The sequence below is a fragment of the Echeneis naucrates genome, chromosome 17 (assembly GCF_900963305.1).
Source record: "Echeneis naucrates chromosome 17, fEcheNa1.1, whole genome shotgun sequence".
NCBI lineage: Eukaryota > Metazoa > Chordata > Actinopteri > Carangiformes > Echeneidae > Echeneis > Echeneis naucrates.
The window spans coordinates 18895082-18919933 of NC_042527.1; the positions used below are offsets into that span (position 1 = coordinate 18895082).

General features: G+C 43.7%; 1 protein-coding gene across 1 annotated transcript in view; it reads right to left on the reverse strand.

The window, feature by feature from the left end:
* atp1a2a (ATPase Na+/K+ transporting subunit alpha 2a) overlaps nucleotides 1-24852 on the reverse strand; it is a 31192-nt gene that overhangs the window by 5768 nt on the left and 572 nt on the right. The window contains exons 2-18 of the mRNA XM_029524519.1: nucleotides 24335-24409; nucleotides 23059-23118; nucleotides 22248-22451; nucleotides 19610-19723; nucleotides 19005-19139; nucleotides 17490-17607; nucleotides 16176-16444; nucleotides 14482-14680; nucleotides 13394-13503; nucleotides 10758-10892; nucleotides 9029-9108; nucleotides 7654-7763; nucleotides 6320-6495; nucleotides 4096-4232; nucleotides 3280-3430; nucleotides 2445-2613; nucleotides 1512-1666 (exon numbers count right to left, since the gene is read on the reverse strand). Coding sequence (XP_029380379.1) covers nucleotides 1512-1666; nucleotides 2445-2613; nucleotides 3280-3430; nucleotides 4096-4232; nucleotides 6320-6495; nucleotides 7654-7763; nucleotides 9029-9108; nucleotides 10758-10892; nucleotides 13394-13503; nucleotides 14482-14680; nucleotides 16176-16444; nucleotides 17490-17607; nucleotides 19005-19139; nucleotides 19610-19723; nucleotides 22248-22451; nucleotides 23059-23118; nucleotides 24335-24409 — 2397 coding nt within the window. The remainder of the gene's footprint in view (nucleotides 1-1511; nucleotides 1667-2444; nucleotides 2614-3279; nucleotides 3431-4095; nucleotides 4233-6319; nucleotides 6496-7653; nucleotides 7764-9028; nucleotides 9109-10757; nucleotides 10893-13393; nucleotides 13504-14481; nucleotides 14681-16175; nucleotides 16445-17489; nucleotides 17608-19004; nucleotides 19140-19609; nucleotides 19724-22247; nucleotides 22452-23058; nucleotides 23119-24334; nucleotides 24410-24852) is intronic.

Here is a 24852-nt window from a genome sequence, read left to right on the forward strand (position 1 = left end):
CGACTTTTATTAAAGAAATGCCGACATGTTACTTTGAAGGGACGGGTTTTAATATGCAAAATAGGTGCACAAATTAGGTGCCTTTAAACTTCAGTCATCACATCTTTAAAGAGAGATACAGCCAGTGAAGAATGAGCTGTCCCTATGATCTCAGACAGTTAAGTAAATATTTGTCAGTGTGAATAAATCCATCATGCTGCTGGAAAACCAAAGCAGTTAATTTTTTTTCCCATGTCCCCTGAGTGAAATAAATGGAGCCACTTTATTCGCAATGCGAGCAAGACGTTCCTCTTTATCTTTAACCTGTGGAGACTTCAAAAAGGATGGTAGCCATTCGAATGTGAGACCATTACAGCCCATGTTCCGTTGGGTTGTACAAGAAGCTGTTTCGGCGGAACGGTAATGTCTGCTAGCTGAGAGCAGGAAAAATTTAAGTTAAAGTAATGAACACAAGTGAACAAGTCCTTTTGAATGTATTCATCGTGTGCTTCCTTTTCTTCTGAAATGATGGATTACGCCCCTCAGGCAAGCGGCGTGCCAGCAACTTTTTTTTGTTGCTGCTGGAAATACAATGGAAGAAACTGGCATCGGGAAACGGGAGAGCTGTGAAATGTAAATCTGAATGTGAGCATCACCCGCTCTTTGTTCTGATTGAACAAATGGACGTCGGCGGTGAGCCAAAAGTGATTTCTCCCACCGACAGAGAGGAATAATTACACCAAACATTTTACTCTTTCTACCTTCAGGCGTTCATATTTGACACCAATATTAACATCATTTACCTTAATGTCACCTTTAGTTGCCTGTAGCTATGCAGCATGCTAATAATTAGCATTTTGTCACTAAGAGGAATCCCTGAAATTAGAAAAACAATTATGTTTGGAGCATCACAAAGGCTCCAGAGTGTGATCCAATAAATAAAGATTCATTTTAAAATTAATTTAGTGAACGTGTACAGTTTGGAGACCATAAAATTGCCCTGAAGGCAGCAAACATCTCTATTTACATATGAACAATATATATGTGAGTAGAAAATTAAAGAAAACATTTAAAACTTGTATAGCACTGAGTATAAAATTGTTATATGGTTCATTTCTTTTGGTAATTTCATTGAGCAAGTGTCTTGAGATAACTTATACTGTTAACTCCTGTTATATAAATAAACAATGACTTGACTTGATATAGTTTTATGAACTATATAGTTACGTATGTATTAAGTATATATTATAAAAAGCATCCAGGTATTTTAACATAAGGTGACATATACAGAACCATCACTCTTATTAAAAAACATCAAACATCAAAAAGGCCTTTAAAGAAGAAACAAGATTTTTTGCAACAAATTATTGCTTTATGTTCAGAATAAAAGAAGAGGCTCTCATTCTCTCAGTCTTTTTGTCATTAGGCGCTCCTTTTTCAGACTCAATCGAATCTATTGATTTAGATAACGGTGGGAAAACTATTGTTAGCATGTCCTCAAAGAACTCGAGGCCGTAATTAAAGTTGCTCACCATGTCCGTGCCAAGGTCGATGCACAGGATGGTCACCGTTCCCAGAGGAAGAGGAACACTCGCGATGATGAAGAGGAGGAAGGGCGAGATCTCGGGGATGTTGCTGGTCAACGTGTACGCAATAGACTTCTTCAGGTTGTCGAAGATGAGTCGACCTGCAGCGATTGAGAGGACGAGCAGTGAACGTTTGGAAGTGGAGCTGCGAGAGACGTTGACATTGATGGAGCGATGTCTGGAGGTTCTGGGCGGGACACTGGAAACACAACGCTGTGGTGTGCTTTTAGTCCCGTCTTTTCCTTTTATTATAGGCTTCATCGAGTTCAATTGAATTTTTCCATTTTCCTCACTGCAATAAAAAATGACTACCCCTGCTTTGTCAGCACTTCTTCATTACTCATGGATTTTCTCCAAGCATATTAGCCACCCTTAATTTAGATTAAATTCCAGTCTTGTGGCAACACTCGTGGAGTCCTTGAGAGCAAAGACACATTAATTCATGCAACTCTTAAAAGGCCCCTGAATACTGACCATTAATGATGTGGCATTGCAACATTTTTCTGTGAGCAACATTAGTGGTATTTCTGTACATAGCTGCGGCCCGAGTCCTTCATTAAAGAGGCATAACAATACAATATGCAAGACTTTCCTTCTGCTGCGTGACTTCCATGTTGTCGCGCTGGATTTCAATGTTTTTCAGGTCTCTAAATACTTAAAGATATTAGCACTGACATTAGCAGGCTTCATCAGCGAATACTCTGAGGTATGTGTTTTAAAGCAGAACGTTTTTGATTGGAAACTTTTGAAAGCTCTCTTCCCCTTTGTTTCTTTTCCTCCAGTTGTCTCTCCATCGCGCCTTTTATCCTTCTCCTTATTTTTAGTTCAGTTCTGTCACTTTGATTTTCCACCCCACCGACTGCCCCTCCAGACACTCACCCTCCTCCACTCCGGTGACAATGGAGGCAAAGTTGTCGTCCAGCAGGATCATGTCAGCCGCCTGCTTGGACACATCAGAGCCGGCGATCCCCATGGCAACGCCGATGTCGGCTTTCTTGAGGGCTGGCGAATCGTTCACACCGTCGCCCGTCACAGCCACGATCGACCCCTGCACCCACAAGAGTCGGCGAATATAAAGTGTCAAGAGGAGGAAAGATAAGTGCGGTGATTTAGGCTTTTTCTTTCTCCATTCCCCCGACTCCCCTTCTGTCTTAATAATGTCTTTTCAAAGCAGCTCTGAGAAGATTAAATGAAAAATGGAAGTGAGTTGTAATCGTTCAGTCACAGAGAGTGAGAGAGTCGGGGCAAGTAGTTACATGACCTTAATATATGGAGGTGTTGGTATGTGCTTTCACGCACAGTTTAGTGTGTATCACCTACCTGACAGATTCACATTTGTGTTTAACCATATGACAAAGAAAAAAAAGAAACATCGATGTGCACATGCACAAAATCCTGCATTCATCCACCCGCACGAACAAAAAGCTTATATGAACTCACACAAACTGAAAAAAAATTGTATTCAGCCTTAAATGGCAAAGGAACACACAAACACACACACATTCACACACCTGTATTCAACCATACTTACACACTTAGACATAAACAGAGGCATTCAAGCATTCATCCAGACTTTATCACAAACAAACACATGCTTATATTTGTTCATTTGAAAACACACACACACACACACTGCTATTCATTTGGCTGTACGCTCTAAAAAAAAAAGGTCCAAACACACGCACGCACACACACACACTTCATGTCCATTGACCTGTCTCTGGCAGCCCTCCACAATGATAAGCTTCTGCTGAGGAGAGGTGCGAGCAAATACTATCTCAGTGTGGTTCCTCAGCAGGTCGTCCAGGTACTCGGAGCTCATGTCCTTTAGGTCCGAGCCATGCACCACACAAGCCTTGGCATCCCTGGGAAACACACAAACACGCACACCCACGCAATCGCAGTAGGAAGTCAGTGATGCCGGGGCCAATTATGCAAAACTGTCTATTGACATTTTGTTGTTTTCTCCTAAAGTTTATCTCTCTGTTTCTTTGTTTCACACACACACTTCTTGTATGCACTCTGTCTTAAAACCACAACCAAGTCTGTTCAAAGTGAAGCTGGAGTCACCTGCTGGGTAGCTTAGACATAAAGCAGGGAGGGGGCCGGCTGGCCTGACTGGTATAAAACTCCACCGACTAACTCACTAATCAATGAGTCGTGTCTTGTGTAATTCATCCGTACGGTGTAACGACACCGAATTGTGTTGTTTGTGTTGTTTTTGTCTCAAATCAAATGCTTCAGCCAGCCAGTATGTGCTGCCCATATCAAAGACTGCACTTACAGGAAGTGGTAACCCCAACATGTGACCCTGAGTGCTGCCTTCTGATTTCTGCGTCTGCCCCTCCTCCCTCCATAAGTCGCCCGTCCTACTTCCTCAGAAGTTTGACAATACGCTGGCACTTTTCCTCCACTATGAAGCCAAAACAGCGACTTTAAAGAGTCTAATTGTTTGTGCAGTTTTGATTACATCGCCTGGTTTGCCGTGTGTGGGTGTCGAAGTACACAAATTGAAAGATACTACACACACCTGGGGTTAACTTGGCTCAGAGGGATGTTCAGCCTCTCAGCGATGTCGTCGACCGTCTCGTTGCCCTCAGAGATGATGCCCACACCTTTAGCGATGGCCTTGGCTGTGATTGGATGGTCCCCAGTTACCATTATCACCTGCCCGAACAGACGGAGAGCCTCATAAATCACAGAACGCTGTCACATTCAACTCTGTTATATCTCACCTATATGTCATGTGTCACAGTGTGCAGCGTGGATCTTCGGGGTCTACAAGTCAGTCCAAAGGTGTAGTTAAATTGGAGACGAAGAATGATGCTGTTAAAGGTCAGCAGTTCATCTCCAGAAATAACAGCGTGGGCTGATCTCACAGGAAAAATAATGAGTTTAGATAAAGAACAGCCGCCCGGCTTCACAGCGAGTCGCAGGACTGTTCTCAGAAAAGTCACGCCTGTTTCAGTGTTGACTGATTATGTTGTGCGATTTTCGAGCTGCTTCATGTTCTGAAGGTGCTCTGCTGACATATGTTCAGGTTATTGTGATAGTTCAAATGACAGGAACAGACTTTACTTTAAAAAAAAAAAAAGTTAAAAAGAACAGAATGGATTTTATTTTCAGTTTCAAAAACATCACACAGCAGACAAAATCTGTCCATGTCTGCGTTGGTTATGAATACACAATTAGCTTTTTCTATTTCAGCAGCCCAAGATAAAATGATAAACCTTCTCTAAAAGATAAAACAATATTTTTGGCTTTTGGGGCAGATTTATCAAAACACTTACACGTAACATTCGTGTACACAGTTGTATGATGACAGAGCATCCATAGCTTGGGTCTGTAGTCTGACTATATCCAGACAAATGCTTTCTTTTAAACTCTTTTATGAGAAAACAAAGCAATATCAAGTTGTAAACCTTCAGTGAAAATCCCCAGCCCCGCTATAATAATATTCAGCAGAACTTAAACACACTGAGCGGTGGTGCAATAAAAAAAATAAGGCACTATATATTGAACTAAAGCCTGAGGATTTGGTGTCATACAGCAAGGACGCACTCTGAGCTGAAACGATTGAAAGTCATCTATGAATGTTTTGAATGTGAGTTCAGTTTGTACACATGACTTTAGTACGACACTGATTACTGGACACGTTGTATATGTAAAGTGTCCTCATGGATCTCATATCGTCTGCGTAAAATGGCATCCTGAACAATCACCTTGGTTTCCTGTTGGCCCGTTTAATGTTTGGGATCCGGCTGAAGCTTAAATGAACTTACAGAGAACCGCTGAGTTAATATGTTGTATATTAAACTGGATGGTCTGAGCCCACGTTTTCCCAGTCAGACGTAATAAATGATTTGGGGAGGAGCGTAACCAACAAAGCCAACCTTACATCTAAACAACGTCAAACTGTGACCCCCACGCTTATTTTTTTACCTCCAATAGATCAAAAACGACGTCTCACGATCCCCAGACTAAAACTTTATAGTTCCAGCATTTTATCAAACATCTCATCAGTCTTGGTTCTTCATCATAAACTCATTAACGGATTTCTTCCTTTCGACAATAGTAACATTTCGACACACTTCTGCCTCAAGTTTGCTCTTTAAGCCAATTACAGTGTGTCTTTCAAAAATTATTTTCAAAAGGAGCATGAACGCAACCTGAAATTAAATGTGCAAAATCCACCTTTCCCTGTATTTGTTGCCCCTGAAATGTTAACGCCTCATTCTGCTTTATTATCCAATTTTATCCTGTTTAACCTTCCAGCAGCCCGGCTTATTACTTTTTTGAGGAAACATCTGCTCTCTGTGCGTATTTGCAGTTGATTAGCATATAATGAATCTGACTGAATCTACACTTTCCTAAATGGCACTTTTCATAATGGTGATACCGGAACAGAATGAGGTCAACGTTTTATCACCTGCTTTCTATTTAGATTTTTTTTATTTTTATTTTTTTTATCAGTCCCCAAACTGTTACCTCATTTCCTCATTTGAGAATTGAATGTATTCTTTACGCTGACGAATATTAGCCTGTCATAAACAGAGATTTTTCTAAAGCAATGATTATCATCCATCAGCATGCCTTGGGGGGAGACTACTTGCCCATTTTGTGACTAATAAAAAAAAAAAAAAGACATTTTAAGTGCAAATCTCTTTCTCGTCTCTAAAAAGCCTGATAAATTAAGCCTCAGGAAAGGCTTACCAGGGAACACATATGAAGGTTAAACCTGCACAGCCAATTACCTTGATGCCAGCAGAGCGGCATTTACCCACTGCGTCGGGCACAGCAGCACGCGGCGGATCAATCATGGAGATGAGACCCAGGAAGCAAAGCTGCTCGGTGGGAAAGTTCATGTCGTCGCAGTCGAAGGTGTATCCTCGGGGGAATTGGGATGAAGAGAGATTCAGGTGGCAGAAACCTGCGAGAGGAGAGGGATCAGTGAGGTGATCGCTCACAAGTGACTGAAGAGATGTCTCAAAGCAGACCGCAGCTACTGAAAAAACAACAACAACAAAAACTTGTTTTGTTGCTTTGACAGTAAATTCATCTGGCACTTAGAAAAAGGATCATCACCCAAGGATATTTCAAGTCCAAAACATCCAACACTGAAGATGCACTGGAGTCTTTTTTTTTTTTCTGTTGATATTTAAAGTAAAACACAACAAAAGAATATCAATACAAATGAGCTCTCGCTGCTCTCAAAGGCGCCTTCAGAAAATACATTGTCCTCTGGCTGCAGTGATCCTTTACTTTACAGTATGCATACAAATCATTTTTAATTTTAGATGGAGACCGGGTGCAGGTCTACAATACAAATTGAATCAGCCGCTTTTATTAATTCATGATCCACAGCCCTTTAAAATATGTATCCGTTAAATCTTAATGGAGCAGAGCAAAATAAAATGCTCGTGATGAAAAACCAGCCTGAGTGTAAAAGTGGCGGAGCTTTTCCTTGTCATGAAACAGCCGACCATCATCATCATCATCATCACCCGAGGCATAACTGAGAGTTAATAATTTACATGATTTCAGTAGTCTCACTTCCAAAATGGTACAATTCCACATTTCTCTCAGTGGAAGTGACACCTACTCTAACAAAAATGATGATGGCACATAATTATTACCTATGGCACTTTTTAAAAAGATGCCAGGCAACATTTTCTTTTCTCAGTTGTCAAAATGATGACATTTACAGAGTCTGGGTGTGATGAACTTCAGGTAATAACTTTCTATCCAAAATGTGTCAATGGCATTTTTAGAGGGGAAAATGTTATTTCATGTACAATTATTTTGTAGTTCAGTTCAGAGAATGACCTGAATGTCATAAGCAGCCCATTATCAGCTGATAATCCACACATTAGACGCAAAAGAAAACCACAAAAACCAGCGTACCGAAATTCTGCAGTGAGACAGTGAAACCTTTTTCTTAGGACTCAGAATCATGACAAAAAAAAAAAAAAAATTGGGGACATTTTGTCCAAACTTCCCTAATTAGGGAAGGTAAGTATGAAAACTATTCGTCTCCCCACTGACTCCTCCAAAACAAGCCGATAAGAGTTGGTGGCAGGAAACGTACCGAGCACTCTCTCTCCCAGTCCTCCCAGCTCCATGTAGGCATTCTGGAAAGCATCTTTCCAGCTCTCATCCAGCGGCTGCTCCTGGCCGTGGATCATAATGGTGCTGCACCTGTGAACCATTCACAAACACGGCTTTTACTGCTTCTGCTGCTTATATGATAACCTATAATCATCTGTGCTTTAGTAAAAATGTTTGCACTTTTACAGGTAATTTATCTTTTTTTTTTTTTTTTTTTATGCAACCAACATAATTGAAGTAATAATGCATCCTGCGTTAACTGTATATTTATAGCAGCCTAAAGGTTAGCTCTGTTTGGTGACATCGGGTACTCTAATGAGGAGGGAGAAAAGGAGCACCCCCCTCACCCTCCACACTCCAAAGCGGAGCGTGGGGAAAGTTGACCCAAAGGAGGGCACTTGATGGGGGACGTGAACTAACTCACCAAAAGGACGAAAGGACCAAGGACAAAATAGAGTGTGTGAGAGAGACTCGTTAAAAACCTCGACCACTACAACTCACTTACAACATGTAAAAGTCCCATATTTGACATTTCCCCTGTGTTTTATGTGAAGTGTTGATATATTTGTGTTGTTAAGAACCAAAAAACATCTCACGATCCAATCGGAGCCCTGTGATTGGCTGAATGCTTTTCTGAGTGATGTCACAAAAACATAGCAGATTTCACGTCAGCGCTGAAGAAACTAAATCCTGTCAGGTTGGACGGTCCAGGTTGGCTGGGGGGCGGTGACTGCTTTGGTGTGGCTCTGTGAGCGTTTCACAGGATCGATTTACAATCAAAGATCAATCAAAGGTTGGTAAATTTCTAATTTCAGACCAATGCAACAAAAGGCCAACACGCCGTTTGAGCGGGATGGTTAATACACTGACTCCACGAGCTTCTCCGTGGCCCCGAGCCTATTAAAGGCAATTTCCCACACAACTGGGCTCTGTCATGTTGAGAAAATATTACTTTAAGAGGAGTAAACTGTGCATTTGCAGGTGCCTATTTTGTGATTAATACACATTGGGTTCTCAGGTGAGTAACTCCAGTCAGTATTTACAGCGGTGGGACTTTGTATGTGGGACTCAGTTTGTTTGAGGTGATGAAGGAACTTGTCAGCCGGTGCAATGGAGCGGCTCGCTGATGTGTTTTTAATAGTTTTCAGCCAGCAGTGGTTGTAAACGTGGCTTCATTAGGTTTGACATATTTTGTTGGCAATACTTGTTAGGAGGATCAATTCGTTGTTGGTTGGAGTCTTTCACCTTTCATGGGACTTGCACTACAGTAAAGCTCTGGAATAGACGGGAAAGGAAAAATTTTCCTGCCACACTTCTTTAGAGAGATATCATCGATTCATTATTGATTAACCAACCTGTCCAGGATCCTCTCTGGTGCTCCCTTCATGACAAGAGTGTGACCGGAGGGATTGTCCTCCACTTCATGGATGGAGAGCTGTGGAAAAAAAAAAAAAAAAGAGGATAAATTATAAGGTATAAGGTCCCAAACGCATTTAGCTACATTACATGAGCTTTGTGTTTGTTTGTTAGTTTTTTTTTTGGGGGGGGGGGCAGAAGGGGATTTTGCTTCACTGAGAAAAAAGCCTGAAGACAGATGTGCTCCTCAGTAACACTCAAGAATGAATTTCACGTTTGTGCCTGCATCTGTTTTTTTTTTTTTTTTTTTTTTGGCGGGGGGGTTGCTGTCAGATTTTTTTTTTTTTCCCAAGCTGTATGAAATAAAAGTCTTATTGAAACTGACTTGACTGAGTGCACAGTGTAAGTCATATGTATCCCCCGTGTTGAAGGCACATTCATTCACTCATGCCCTCACATGTATTCCTGTGGCGTTACACATCGCATTGCTCCTTCCCCCATAAAAACACACACTCCCACAGAGACGCACAGACACACACTCCCCCGGGTAATTTGTATCTGAGTCACAGTATATCTAATCTCTGAAAACCAGAGCAAAATTGCCTTTTTTTTTTTCCCTTTCTCCCCCAACGCAGGCATTCCCATTTTAACTCGGGAAACAGGTGCACATGATGCATGCTGAGTCCTTTGTTTGCTCCAACATGACTGCTGTGTTATTCATGCGCTGGTTCAAATCTCCACACAGGCTGGAAAGGACTAGTTGTGGAGCGCTGCCTTAATTGCAGCGGTGCCCTTGACCTAAGTGTTAAGTTCAATGTGATGACTTCTATATTTCAATATCAACTTCTTTTTTTTTTTTTTTTTTTCTTTTTTTTTTTCCAGGTCTGTGCTGTTGTTGACTCCAACAGGATGGAACAAAGCGTGCAGCTCAACTTAAGACCTCCCAGAAGTGCCTGCTCTGATTTAATGCTTTTTTCTGAGAGAATATAAAAAAAAACTTGACCTGGGCCACACGTTCCTCTATCCCTGTGAAATACCAGCACAGAATATGTTCAGAGGTCCTACCCGTATGTTCTGTCAGCCACCAAACCTGGTTTTGTCACTTCCCGAGGGCCTCAGCCTTCATGAGGTTACAGTCTTCAGGGCTAACTCTTCGCGGCTTTAGCGTGCTGCAGTTCTCATTGGCATTGTTTTGCCCTTCTCTTTGCTGATGCTCCTTCTAAGCTGCTAAGTAAACAGCTGTTTCTACGAATATTAGCTACGAAGTGGAAGTTACAAATATCTCCTTTAATGCCTAATGTTATCAGAAATGATGAGGAAACTCCGATTTCAGCTCCAGGATGCCACATAAATGCGACGCAGAGCTTTTTAAAACTGGATTTATTTGATCTGTCATGATAAAACCTCCAAAGAGGCGACGAAGCCAAAGAGAAAGCACTTTGTAATCCACAGGTGCAGGATCTCTGTGTCATAAATAACGCACAGTACATACAGCTTTCAGGCTGCAGTTCCTGTGTGGCCTCTGTTTGTGGCTTATTGGGCAGCTTCCAAAATACAAAAGATGGGCCACCATAGGAATCTAAAATAAGGCGTTGCTGTAAAAGAGCATTGATATTCAGGCCGACTTTTTAACTGGACGCAAAACGGTTCGAGATTGTAAAGCATTAACGATGAATGATGGGATTTCACTGCAGACTCCCTGCAGCCGTGTCACGACTCAGCACCTACCTGGTATTTGTTGGTGGAGTTGAAGGGGATCTCTGCCACTTTGCGGTTCCTGTCTCTCAGTTCTCGAACGCTCCCACAGCATACCTCGATGCATTTCAGCAGAGCGGACTCTGACGCGTCGCCCGCTGTGTCCCTCTGGGGTTGAAAGACAGAAGACACAAACACATTAATGCAGTCACTCCTACATGCAAATAAAAAAACTAAATAAATATATTTATCTATCGATGCCTGAGTAGAGAAGTTTTCAAAAAAAAAAAAGGAAAGAAGAACTTTCCTTTATGCTTCATTAATGATGCAGACCTCATCTGCACCACAAACACTTGTTACTGTATCCAGCCACATTATTTAACAGCTTAATATAAAAGTAATGAAAGTCCAAAACTGTTTTTTTTTTTTTTTTCAGTTTGGAAAGTGAATAAAAAAGCTTCATGTTTGCTATTTTCTGGGTTTTCTTGAAGGCATTAGTTATTGACGGGATGAACAAGACCCTGGACACAGAGAGTTCACAGCATGTCGAATAGAAATTTTGCTGCATGAGCACATTAGGCAAATTGCCTTTTGGCAATAATCAATAGTGAAGTCAACAATAAAGTAGTAACTAGCAAGGAAATGGATACTTCTGAGTGGTGCATTTGTTCATATTACAGACAACTCATGCTATCACTGATGCTTTTTATAGAAAAAAAAAATGCATCACTGAATAAACCTCATGTAACATTTATGTTTACTCATTTGGCTTTTATCCTTTGTGAATGAGGACATGAGCAAAGCTTCGGTGCAGGAGAGGCCTTGGTCTAAGTATTAACAACTACATCTACCATATAAGTGCAGGAGGTTGTACAACTGAAGTGTGTTTTTGTTGTTTGTGCGCGTGCAGACATATACATGATTAGTGTCTATTGGTATTTGTCTGCTTTGCAGGTGTTTGAATTTGAGTTTGAATCATTCATTCATTCATTCATCTTCTACCACTTATTCATCTGCGTGTCGTGGGGGATGCTGGAGCCAATCCCAGCTCACACTGGGCGAGGGCGGGGGCCCCCTAGAGAGGGCCAACACACACAGACAGACAGAGACCAACAACCACTCACACTCAGTCACCAATCAACTTAACATGATGTGTTGGTTAGATGTCCTGACATGACGGTGGATTCTATTCCGGTAAAATCTCCCTCCACCGTCCACAGTGATCACAGCAATTCATCCTGCCCTTGAGGCCAATTTATTAAAATCCACGCAAAACCTGATGCCGAATATTAACCAACAGGGGCCAAACTAAGACAAGAGATTTCTCTTGGTTGCCTGTTTATTTATTCATGAGTAGCTGTGAAACGAGGACACGCACGGGCCGCCTGATTTGTCCTTGTTTGGGCCTTTTCATGAATCAATAAGTAGATCAAGGAAATTCCATTTCTCCGTTTCCCCAAGTGTAGACGGGGACGTGTTCCTGTAATGGTGGCGTAGCCCGGAACCTTGACTGTTGTGTTAGAGCGCTGTCAGGAGACGCAGCTGTTAATGCGAGGAGGAGGAAGACCAGGCACCTGGAGGGCCAGTCAGGCTGCAGCGGCAGCAGTCTGCTCCCACCTGAGTGAAGGAGCTGTAATCCTGGTCGCTGCGAGCCATGCAGACTTTTTTCCAGGTCAATGTAGCACGGGGTGTAAGAGAGCGGCTGGTGGAGCGCTGGGATATTAGTGATTTAGCAACCCAGCGGTGTGTGTGTGTGTGTTTGTGCCTCAGCGTGGGGGAGTTATTTCCAGGGGTGCATTGGATTATCCTCAGTGTTTCTGCCTTTCTGCATGAGAGGGAGGTTAAGCGTGTGAGCCGATGTGTACGTAATGCACCTGTGTCGAGAGGTATCGAGGAATTATTTTTATGGGTTGTATTTTTCCCTGCAGGCACCATGTGGGTTAGCCTCATCTGCAAACAGGAGAGAGTGCCAAAGTGTGCCAAATGTACCCGTTTCCAAAGTTTGAGACAGGTGAACTTTAGTGATCCGTTTTAGCTACTTTAGCTATGAAGGTTTTACCAAACCGCTACAGAAACCACATACCAGTTTAACCTTTGACCTTTACCGTACATACACATATGGGACATACATTCCCATCCCAAAGCCTACATGTTGATGTTATGTGCAGGGGTTTCTGTGGGAAGATAGACATGTTTAAAATGAAGTGGGAAGAAATTCACTTGTTTGACATATATATTATTTTGCATATGTCATTTGAACATGTCACCTGTTTAGATATTTCAGTCCAAACTTAGCTGATCTTTGACTTATTGAATGGCTGCCTTCCCCTGCATAGATAAAGGAGCTGAACACGTCCTCACCTCCTGCTCCTTTTTGAGTGACAGCTCACCTGGCATTCTCCTGACACCGTCAGCTTCACCCTGCTGCCAAACCACGGAGGCAAAATCATGTCTCATGAATAATGTGGACGCATTATTTGATCCGAATCTAACGAGGTTTGCTCATAATGTCCTTGGATTAAACCACCGTGTACATTAGAGCGTGGAGATAATTCATGAGACGGATGCATCAATGAAAGGTTTTTGTTTTGGGGTTTTTTTTTTTTTTTTTTTGGAGGGGGGGTGGGCGGGTTCCTGTTGTGTTGTCAGTGTGCGCTGCAGGTTTATACCATCTGGACGGGAAAGTTCTCCTGCCCAGCTTTGAAATCAGCTCTGTTACAGAGTCCAGCCACACGAGACAGAGCAGTCCAAGTAGCAGAGGTCTTGTCAAATCCTGAACCTGAGAGAATAGCAGAGGAAACTGTTAGACTTTTTTTTGTCCTTTTTTTTTTTTTTTAAAGTATGGCTCATGCAGTATTAAACTCAGTTCACAGAGTAGCACTGGATTTTGTAGCTAAATAACAAGGTCAGTGAGTCGGGGTCAGTTAAGTCGAGCAATCACTTTTTCTTTGACAAATGTGATTCTCAATTCCCCAGTCTGGAAAAAGCCCATTCATTTTTAAGTAGTATGTCTTAAAAAAAAAAAAAAGTCGCAGATCAAATTTTCATCCTTTGCTCACCCAGTCAAAGTGAAAATCACTCTGCTCCTGGCACCTGTATTCATTTTTCATTTTAACTCGGACTGTCTCTCCAGTGGTCACTGTCACTGTTATTGTGAAAACGGAGTGGGATAAGTGTCACATAACATAAAGTACACGGAGGCAAACTGTGGCCGGGGTTGTTGAATTTGACAAAGCGACGTGCAAAAAGCCTGAAAAAGCTGCAGAAGACACAGCAGCGTGCTCTCCTGAAAAATGGATGGACTGCGTGTCAGGCCTGAATGGCTGCAGCCTGGCTCCGCTTTTTGCAGTTGTTTGTTTTTTTCACTCCTTCCAAACTTTTTGGTTCTTTGCTGCAAGCATCTTTGAAATTTGGCTGGATTTCTTGTCATTTGGTGGGAGACAGGAATCCGATTGGTTCCACAGCAGCAGTCTCACCAGGGAACTCTGGGAAAAAGACACGTTTGTAGCTGAGGGCTTGTGCCGCCCACCGTATGCCGCAGCTCGGTTAATCCAAGTGCTCGCACGAACAGCAATGGTGGTTGGCGGCATGAACATTGGACAGATGAATTTCAGCTTTTTATTCCCCCACACACTCCTCCACCTCCCTTCATATCTCTCAGCCTCCATCTTCCCTCCAGGCTCTCTTCCTTTACCCTTCACTCCCTCATCCTCCCTTTCTTTCCCTCCCTCCCTCCCTGTCTGTCTGTCTGTCTTACCGCTATGGTCCTCCGTCGTGTCCGCCTCGTGGATCTGGTTGTCGAACCACATGTGGGCCACCGTCATGCGGTTCTGGGTCAGTGTGCCCGTCTTGTCGGAGCAGATGGTGGAGGTGGAGCCGAGAGTCTCTACGGCCTCCAGGTTCTTCACCAGACAATTCTTCTTGGCCATTCGCTTGGCAGTGAGAGTCAGACACACCTGGGAGGACGGCGGGAGGTGAGCGAAGGAGGAGGTGGGGAGGGGAGGAAGAGAGAGAGAGAAAGAGGGAGGGAGGGGAGGACGGATGAATGTTAGTCAACAACAGGAGAGAGCATGTGTAGGCACCGATGCGTTCAAGTGTTTTTGCATGTGAACCCATGCGTGGTCCAGGTGCCTTACGGCAAGCGTGTGTGCGTGTGTGCGTGCGTGTGCGTGTGTATGTGTCTGTCTGTGTCTGTGTGTGTCTGCGTGTGTCTGCGTGTGTCAGTGTGTGTCTGCGTGTGGTCGGCTGGTTAACAGCAGGTGCGCAGGCACATCGCAGTACGATGCACACACTTTCCATATGTTGTGAAACACATTAACATACATTAATTCACATCGACCACATAACTCGCTGAGACATTTCCACACACAACTCCTGGTCTGTCTGAGGCAAAGAAGCCAGCCGGCGGAAGTCAGTTTATTTTCTGTGACCAGCGAAATGTCGACTGATGGTATTTCAAATGCCAGCTGGCGCTCACTTTGTTTATTGTTGCAGGAAAAAAAGTTAGATGCACTTCAGCGTTAGAGCAACTTGGACGTGCAGTAATAAATCACCTGCTTTGGGGCATTCTGTGACATCAGCGGGGCTGCAGCTGATGCTCGGAGGTTGAATTGGTGTAACAAATGACACTGATGACGGCTGGTTCATGTTCAAACTGTCAGCCAGCAGGTAAAATATTAATAATAGATTTCTGGAGCTGACACTCTCAAAGCTGCACTAATCAATATCTTTAACAAAAGATCAAATTGCTGGTGCGTAATGTGAGAGGCAGCTGCTCAAGGTCACCTATCAACGCTCACCTGAGTTTTTAGGCCTGTTTTTAGCTCAGTGCGTTGGTTTTCAGGAAAATTCCTGTCCCGTCAACCCCATTTAGCGCGGCTGCTCAGCTCCAAGCAAGGCACAAACACAGCTGGCAATAAGCTGGTGAAGGAAGTCAAATATCTAAAGAGACAGACACTCCCCTCAGGAGCAGGTGAGGAGCATGAAAGGAGGATCAACATTTATTTGCTGGGTGACCAGAAACACGGTTCTGAAGACAAATGTTGTGAAAATGTTGGGTTTAACCTTACAGGGGCCTGCGCTCCGCTGTAGTGGTCAAAAATCAATCAATCCCTGCAGCTTCACAGAAACAGAGTCATCTGTTTGATACGATGAGCCGATCACCTCCAACTTTACTTGACTCATTACATGAAAATCTAATGAAGCAGAGGACGGAAATGAAAAGAATTAAAACACAAAACTTTGTGTTTGTTTGTGTTGAGCAGCCAGTTTATGACCTTTCCTCGTGGCTCTGCTCACTTTCTGTTTCCAGGAGCATATTATGACCTGTCCTTGCTACAAGGGGAAGTTGTTTATTACTGCAAACTGAAGCGCGCTTTGTTTTCTTGCAGTAGAAATAAGATGAGAGCGCACAGGGGTGTTAGCAGAAAGTCCAGCACACACACCACTCACAGTGACAGTAGCCAGCAGTCCCTCAGGCACGTTCGCCACGATGATGCCGATGAGGAAGATGACGGCCTCCAGCCAGGTGTAGCCCAGGATGAGTGACAGGATGAAGAAGCTCACGCCCAGGAAGACGGCCACGCCCGTGATGATGTGGATGAAGTGTGCGATCTCGATGTTGATGGGCGTCTGTCGCACCTGCAGCTCAGAGGCCAAGGTGGCGATGCGCCCCATCACCGTCCGGTCACCGGTGGCAATCACGACACCTCGGGCCGTACCTGAGAGAGAGGGGAGCGTCACATGCTGCTTGAAAAGCACACGGAGGAATTTCGGAGCAGGGAGTTTCAATGAAAACAAAATCTGTGGATTATTAGGAGAAACCAGGACGCTGTTTCTGGGAAAAATATAAATAATATATCATTTCTAGGCCAATTTAACTCCACTGCATTTGTCTGGAAACATATAACAGGAAACCAAAACCAGGTCTACCTGCGTGGCTCCACACCAGAGGAGCCTGTTTGGTTTTCTATGATCTGCTTCGATCAAATGATCATTTAAGACAACATAAACAGGCTGCTCTGTATTCTATAGTTTTTATTACTGATTCTGAAATCTTTTTTTGAAAAATTCTAAAGAAAAAAAAAAAAAAACATGTTCTCATGCTCATGTTTTTTTTTTTTTTTATGCAGGATCTTTAACCTCATATTTGAAGTTATCATTGACAGCAAATCCTTCAAGTGCTCCAATAAAAAAATGGAATTTAAATGCAGACAGTTTAATGGCAAACCCTGCTTAATGATGTTTATGTGATATGATCAGAAAGGTGAGACTGAACTGAACCTCAACTCAATCCTTGGAATACAAACTATTTGATTCACAGTCTGGAGCATTCATTTATTAAATTTTTATTCGACCAAAAAATTTTTTCCCCCCCTTCGAACTCCACTTTAGAGTTCAACCATCAGGATCCAGCTGAAAATATTTATGGAGTCGCAGAATCTAACATAAATATTCCATTGAAATGCTCACTGCATCTCTACGTGATGATGGATGGTGACTGAAATGTCAACTAAAACCCCCCGTCAGTTGAATCTGAAATGAAAACCCTCATTAATAATCTTTACGCATTCCAAATTCATTCGGAGCACGCTGTAGTGGAGGATGCAGGGACGGAGCTGCGGATCAGCAGTGCGCTGAAGCACACCCACGTTTTGTGGAGGTAAGATACAGCTAAACGATTTTGATATCCAGATGGTTTTCTAAAAAAAAAAAAGACAATCAGAGGTGTGAAGAGACAACGCTGGCCAGATGTGGCCTACTGACCCTCGACACAGTTGGTGGAAAAGAAACAGATGTTGCGGGTCTCCAGGGGGTTCTCGTGTGTGAACTCCGGGGAGCGAGTCTGGGGCTCCGACTCCCCCGTCAGAGAGGAGTTGTCCACCTTCACAGGAAGAGGGAGAGAGAGGACGAGCATTAGACAGAGAGGACATGAGACGGACGGCGGGGCGGGGAGGTTGATGGGGAAAGGTGCACTGATGCAAAACAAAAAAAAATAAGAAAGAAAAGAAAGCGTTTTTCCCAGAGGTGTGACGATGAAGGACAAACAGGAAACTCAGAGAAAGACACAAAACACGAACTGGTGAATATGGAAATTATTTAGTTTGAACACTTTAACTTTGTATTAAAATGTCACTCAGTTGTGTAAAGAAAAAAAAAAAAAAAAAAGAAGCTACATCAGATCTTTCCCGTCTCCTAAAGATCGACACAAAGTCATTCTCAGTTTTATTTTCTCTTGTGGAGATTATTGCCACGCTGTAACGGGGACAAAACGCTGCTGGATGGATGATCGTCTTTCTCCAACACACACAAACTGTCGCATCTTAACATGATTATCACATACAGAGCGCGACCTTGTACAGTGACCTCTTCGAGATGTTTTTTCTTCTGCTTAATTCATCTGTTTTTGTCTTTTCTTTCTGAAAATCACTTGAACACTGTTGAAATGATACAATATAAAAAGTTAAAAAATAAAGTTTTCTTTGTTACTTTCATTGCTTTTCATTATAATCCCAAATTAAAAACAAACAATGAACTAATCAGAACTCCAGATGGACAAACAAACTCAGCCTTCATAACAAAAACCTTTTCTGAAGCTAATAGAAATAGAAAACAGAAACCTTAAAATACAGTATGAGGTCGATCTTCCATAAAGAACACTGACTTGGTATCATTAAAAAAAATCTTCTTGTCTGACTCTCCTCGTCAGTGAAAGAAATTGACTGATTAAGAAAGATTGTTTAGAATAATCAAGATGCCAGATTGTAAATATGGAAACATCTGCCAAGCAGAAAGTATAAACATGTGTTACTATCACACAACAAGAGCAGCGTCTGCTCCATTGACTGTTGTTTTTAGGAGAAGGCCTGTCCGGACTGAAATGTCTCATCGTATAATCGACTGGGTGCCATGAAATATTTAAGGTCCTCTGACTTCTGTCCGCCGCCAACAGCAGATCGAAGTTTTTTAATGGCGCTGCTCTGAGATGTAACTGCACGAGGCTTTTTACAGACGTTCGTGTTCCCATGAATCCCAAATACTCCGGTGACTCTCTGACTTTGGTACATTTACGACTTTCAGAAGCTTTTGGATGAAATTTACTACAAACATCTCCAAACTCCACCCACCCAACAATCAGTGACCCCCCCTCCCTCCCCACCAGAATGTCAATCAATACTTTATGATCAAATCTCTGTGAAATTGATGGAAAAGAAAGACTAAAGGGAAGACAGACAGACTGAAGAAAGGCCCCCCGCCCACCTCCCCCTCTGCCTCCCCTACCTTGCAGCCGCTGGAGGAGATCACTCGAAGATCAGCTGGGATGCGGTCTCCCCCTTTGATCTCCACCAGATCTCCCTGCACCACAAGCTCAGCATTGATCTGCATCTTCTCCCCCTCCCGGATCACCATCGCTTGCTGGCATGAAGAGAAACGGAGTGAGAGACGAGAAAGGAGAGGGGAACGGTGAGGAAGAGAGGGAGAGGGGGAGAGAGAGAGAGAGAGAGAGAGAGAGAGAGAGAGAAGGGACAGCAAGGTTTCCTCAGAGGAAGAGTTAGAAGAGAGATTTAAAAAATAAATAAATAAAAGTGAGAGGAGCCGGAGGGTGCAGAGAGAGGGAAAAGAAAAAGTGACAGGTAGGGAAAGGAGGCAGACGAAGGGAGAGAAAGGAGCCTAAATAGATTAAAGAATTAGGCAATCGAAGTGCCAGAGGTGGAGTTTTTATGCAAACACACTCACAAGCCAAAGTTGGCTCAAACATTTATTCTTCCTTTGTGCAAGCCTATTAGGTTTCCACTCAATTGAGTGTTTAAGACCGACTTGAGGGATGGCTTATTGATTCAGGAAGCTCTGCGACTGCAACCAAACACTGAACCGCATCAACTCACCTGAGGCACCATTTTCTTGAAGGAGTCCATGATTCGGGAGCTCTTGGCCTCTTGGAAGTAGGAGAAACAGCCGGTGATGATCACCACGGATGCCAGCACCACGCCGAGATACAACTGAAACAGGGGAGGAGGGAGGGAGGGTGAGGAGGAGGCCGCTGGGGGAGACGACGACGTCCTTTACCCGCTCGGTTTGATGTGGTTCAGGTAAGGCGTGTTAAATGAGCAACGAATGGGGGATTTACAAGCTTCAAGCTGGTTTTAAAGCGGTGGCACCTTAAATGCAGCGAGCGAGAGAAGAATCAAGGCGAGGAAAACGGGGGGAGCGTCGAGTCTTAGTCGGAGATTTAGGAGGAAAACCACCTGAGAGCTGAGTCCCTGCCATCTTGGAGAGTTCACTGACAGTTTATTTGGTGTTAGTCCAAGTGAACATCTGTCTGCCAAACCCAGACATCCAAAAACTACCTTTGCAGTAAGTGCTATTGTTGTTTTGGTTTTTTTTTTTGTTGTTGTTGTTGTGAGCGGGGACTATATCAGATGGGAAAAAAAAAAAAAAAAAAAGCTGCTACAGATTCAGCTCTCATTGATGCAAACAAGACAGCGAGGCGCTTTGGATGACAGCGTCTGCCAGATTGTGGTGCACTTCACGTCCCGGAGTCCTGGAACAGAAAATTCCTAAAATCCTGAAAAAGTTTGCTTTTTGGAAGGTAACGCTTTCATTTGACAGCAACAACTGCAGAACTGTGCTGCTCTTTTACATCTGAATGACTTTTTTTTTTTTTTTTCCAGCAAAATCCTCTGAACCAAGAAATACATTTGTTTCACTGATCATTGATTACAACGTTCGCCTGCACATCCGCGTTGTGCTTCCTGCTTCCTGTTTTGTCTCCGTGTGTCGTCTTCAGGTTAAAATTGCTGCTCTTTTGCCTCTTCTCACTTCTGGAGATATTTCACCAATTGAATCGAATTATAGGAAGAAAACCAGCCAAGCGACAGAGTTGGCTCTACGAGAGTTTAAACGACTGGAAGAATAAACTTGCAATGGTGAATTTTAAAATGGCGGTAAATTACATCGTTTCGGCGGCTCGGTGATGCTCAAATGGAGAAAATCTCTCATTTCAATACAAACATTGAGAATATTGAAAATTAAGACAATGACACTGTGCGAATTCCTGTTAGGGTGGATTTTCATTTCAAATAACTGCTTGTACATTATGCAAAGACTCAAAGTGCCGAAGCTGCCGGCGCTCAGGAGCTTTGAAGTGGCTCACCAGAGCATCCGGCTGTACATACTGAGCACTGAGTGTGCAGATTAAATCACGGGGAGATTAAAGCTATCATGTGTGTGCACGTGTGCGCGACTATGAGCTGTATGTTACTGTATATTACGCAAGACCTTAATGGCGTCTGGAATTTCGGAGCGCGCCGGATGATGCATGCATAATGACTCAGCTCCATAAAGTGCAGTGTGGATGGCTGCTTGGCTCCATTTGCTTGGCGGTTGGTCTGAGTAGTTTTCTGTGCAAATGCCAGGAGCGATGCCAGAGTCAGTGGTTGTTTTTACCTCACGCCCTCCTCAGCGGGGCGGGGGAGAGGATCCTGCGTCATTATTACCAGCACGGTAATTTGACCCATGCAAAGATGAAATCCTGGAGCTTTTAAATGGGTTTCTGGGCTTTTTATATGCCAATAAGCTTTTCCCTGTTTCTCCTTCTTCCTTCTGGCTGTTTCCTTTAGTGAGTGTTGGCTCCGGGCTGGTGTCATGTGACCTAATTGGCTGTGACTTTTGGAAAGGAGATTCAGACCTCAGGAGGCGATTCTGGTTAGGTAAAGGTCAGACAAATATATCTGCTCACAAGAAAACAAAAGGTGAAGAAAGTCAACAAAATAGGTTTGGACTTTTCTCTGGTTTCAGGTTGAGACTGGATTGAATATTTAGTCTGTATGTGCATGTTTCGATTCTTGATTTTCAGCAGAACAATGATATTTGTACTACTGGCAGATGGCATGATCATATTTTGACAATATTCTGTCGGCCAAATTAATGATGTCCCACGATTTTTGTAATTAGGAAGAAATGAGCTTTTTACAATTTGCCAGCCAATGTCAGGCTGCAGTGAGCAGCAATAACGGAGCCAAATCAGCACTCAGCTCTCCTCACTATATGAAATGTCATCCAGAGAGAACGTTTTCACCTGCTCTCTGCGTAAAAGGTGGACAGATAATAAATAACCATCAGTTAGAGCCCACCGGGATGCTGTAATATACGACTAGATCAATTATTCGGTTTGTGCAATAGCTTGGCCAGTCGGGGGGGTGGAGGAGGAGGGGGGGGGATTCTGTTTGCAGAAATAACCCACAAATGACATGACAGTCTGACTAACAGGCCTCTGTTTTATCAGATGTAATGCAGGATGATTACAGATGTGACTTTTACACAGATGAGCTGAGGCGAAATGCAAATGTTGATGTTGGACGATTAATTTTGATCCAAACCAAAGATTGGAAGGAGAAGAAAAACAGATTGTTAGCAGGTGAAAGGTAGACGTGTTTGCGTGTTTAAGTCATGCAGATTTATAGTATCTGATGAAAGTGGCGGCGCACACGCATGCGTAATTTTTTAAACAAGCTGTTTACTCACGTTGTCGTTGACCGGCTCGTCCTCTGTGGCCACCTGGATGCTGTAAGCCAGGAAGCAGAGGATGGCGCCGATCCAGAGCAGGATGGAGAAGCCGCCGAACAGCTGACGGCAGAACTTGACCCACTCTGGGGTGGTGGGAGGAGGAGTCAGGGAGTTCGGGCCGTCCCGGGCCAGGATCTCCACCGCTCTGGTGTTGGTGAGGCCCTGCGGGAGATCAGAAACATCAACGATGGAACGTCGTGCTCTCTCCATCTTATTACAACGCGACAGCCAGCTATTTTACTACCAGAGTTGCAGGACATCAGATATTCCTGCTTTTTTAACTCTGCACTTATAATGAACTGGGCGACTCTTCTCATCTTCTCAAGTGCTCAGCTGTAAAACTGCTGGATGTAACTTTATTGAACATTTTTTCAGCCAGTTTTAAGCCTAATAGCGTCATGGTTTAATTTAACTGTCTACCCGACACACTAAGCTGAGCTCTTCCTTAACGTACGCACTGAACAGTTAACACACACACCTGCAGCCTCCAACTTTAGCTAAGCGAAGACTTATGTGATGTATTCGTATCTTCCTGTGCATGAGATTGCAGGAGTCGATGCGTCCAAGTGTGTGTGTGTGTGTGTGTGTGTGTGTGTGTGAGAGAGAGATTTAGGCATTAAACATGAAGAAGGCTCAAGGTGAGCTGGATGTTGCTTTGCAGTAGATGTGAGCAGAGATTGGATCTCAGTGAGGGAGACCGCCCCCCCACCACCACTCTTGGTGCTTGTGTAAACGTGGGTGCCGTTTGTGCGTTTGTGCCGGTCTTTACCTGTGCGAGGTCCACTCCATAACGTTTTCCCAAATCATCCAGATTTATTTTGTGGTCATCCTGTTGGAGTAAAACGAAGAACACCAACGACAATGTTGTTTCAGTAGAACAGAAACAGTAAAGCAGAATCAGAGTCATTTAATTACTTCAAAAGCTAATTTAAGGGGAGGGGTTACCTTTAAACACAACTCTACAGCAAGACTGCAGCCATAGATCATCGAGTGCACTAAATCAATCCAATTTTCCACAGAAAGGCTACGTTCTCTCTGTCTGATATGGCTTTAAACGTACAGAATGATTGATGGCGGATCAATGGAGTCAAAGAGCGAAGCGTGCTCCTCCTGCATCCACAAGCGGCGCTGAAAAGCAGGCGGGTTAACTGCGCCCCAACAAAACTGACAAAGATACTGTGTCCAAACGGCCGAGAGCCTCCTCGAGAAAGTTGTAATTAAAATATAAAAAACAGACTTCAGGTCTAAAATGGCTCCAACATGGTGTCGGTCTCTCACAGCAAAGGGCTGCTTGCTTTGTGTGATGACAAAAAAATGAGAAGAAATCCCTCAATTTCTAAACCCCGCCGGTCCAGAGGCGGCCAGAAGACAGCAATGATTCGCAGCACCAAGTAATTTAGCCAACAAACGGCACGGCTCAGCGTTCACAAAACAGTTTGCCAGTTAAGCTTTGTTGATAGCCGCCCCTCTCCCAACACCCAATATTGATCTGACATTGTCTGATGGTCGTTTAAAGGATTTCTGAGGGGGGGGGGGGGCAGCAGAGGCAGACTGATCGCTTCATTACAAAAAAAAAAAAAAACTGCTCGTTGCACGTTGACAGCATCGGAGGAATTCCTCCCTTTTAATCAGTCACAGGCCAAGCTGGTAATTGACAAGCGGCCGCCTTAAGCTGAACAGCGGTAACGCGAGCAGCAAAAACTTTAGCCCAGTTTTCACGGGCATCGCTTGGCTGCGTTTTGACAGCACAGCTCTGCACCACGCTGCTGGTGGCCAACAAATTACTCTATCTTCCTGGGTACATGGAAGAGGGCGGAGAGAACAGACAGGAGAGGATGGGCCGGCGTGGAAATCATCAACAACTGGATACTCTAAGCAGGTTGGATTGCCATTTTGTTTATGGGCCACTGTTTTCATTTATTGCCCCGTTAAATAAGCCGGCGTCTCCTGCGTAGCACCAATTGGGGGCAGTTTGGGAGCAGCGGCGAAGGAATCAATCTCCGTGTGAGTGCGAGCCGGTGACGGTGGCAGCTTGTTATTCTTACCAAGGCCACCTCCTTCTTCAGCTCATCCAAGTCCCTGTCCCGCTTGTTCCGCTTCCCTCCATTCTCGGCACCGCACTGGAGGGAAAAAAGGAAAAAGATGGAGATTATTCAACACCAAGGCCTGTCGGCGAGCGCTGCAGAAAAGAACAGAGAAAAGTCACTTTACTTGTTGCCTGGCAATTTACATTCATGGCCACATATTAGCGGCCTCAATGTGAGCACAATGGACATTGTGGAGGCCAGTTCATTTCATTTTCCCGGTCCTAGTGGCAAATTATTCACTGAATATGAGGGAGGGTTTTTTTTTTTTTTTTGTCCAACCCTCTTCTCATAGTAGATATGTGTGAGCTAGTGTGCCATGAACAGCTGGAGGAAGCGTGCATCATGGAAATCACCTGCTGCTGTCAGTCTGCTCTGAGCAGCACGTGTGCTACGTCGGAGGAGGAGGGATATACAACGAAAATGAGAGGAGAGTGTGAGCGAGTGACACAGTGAAAAAGTAATCAAAAAAAGAGCCA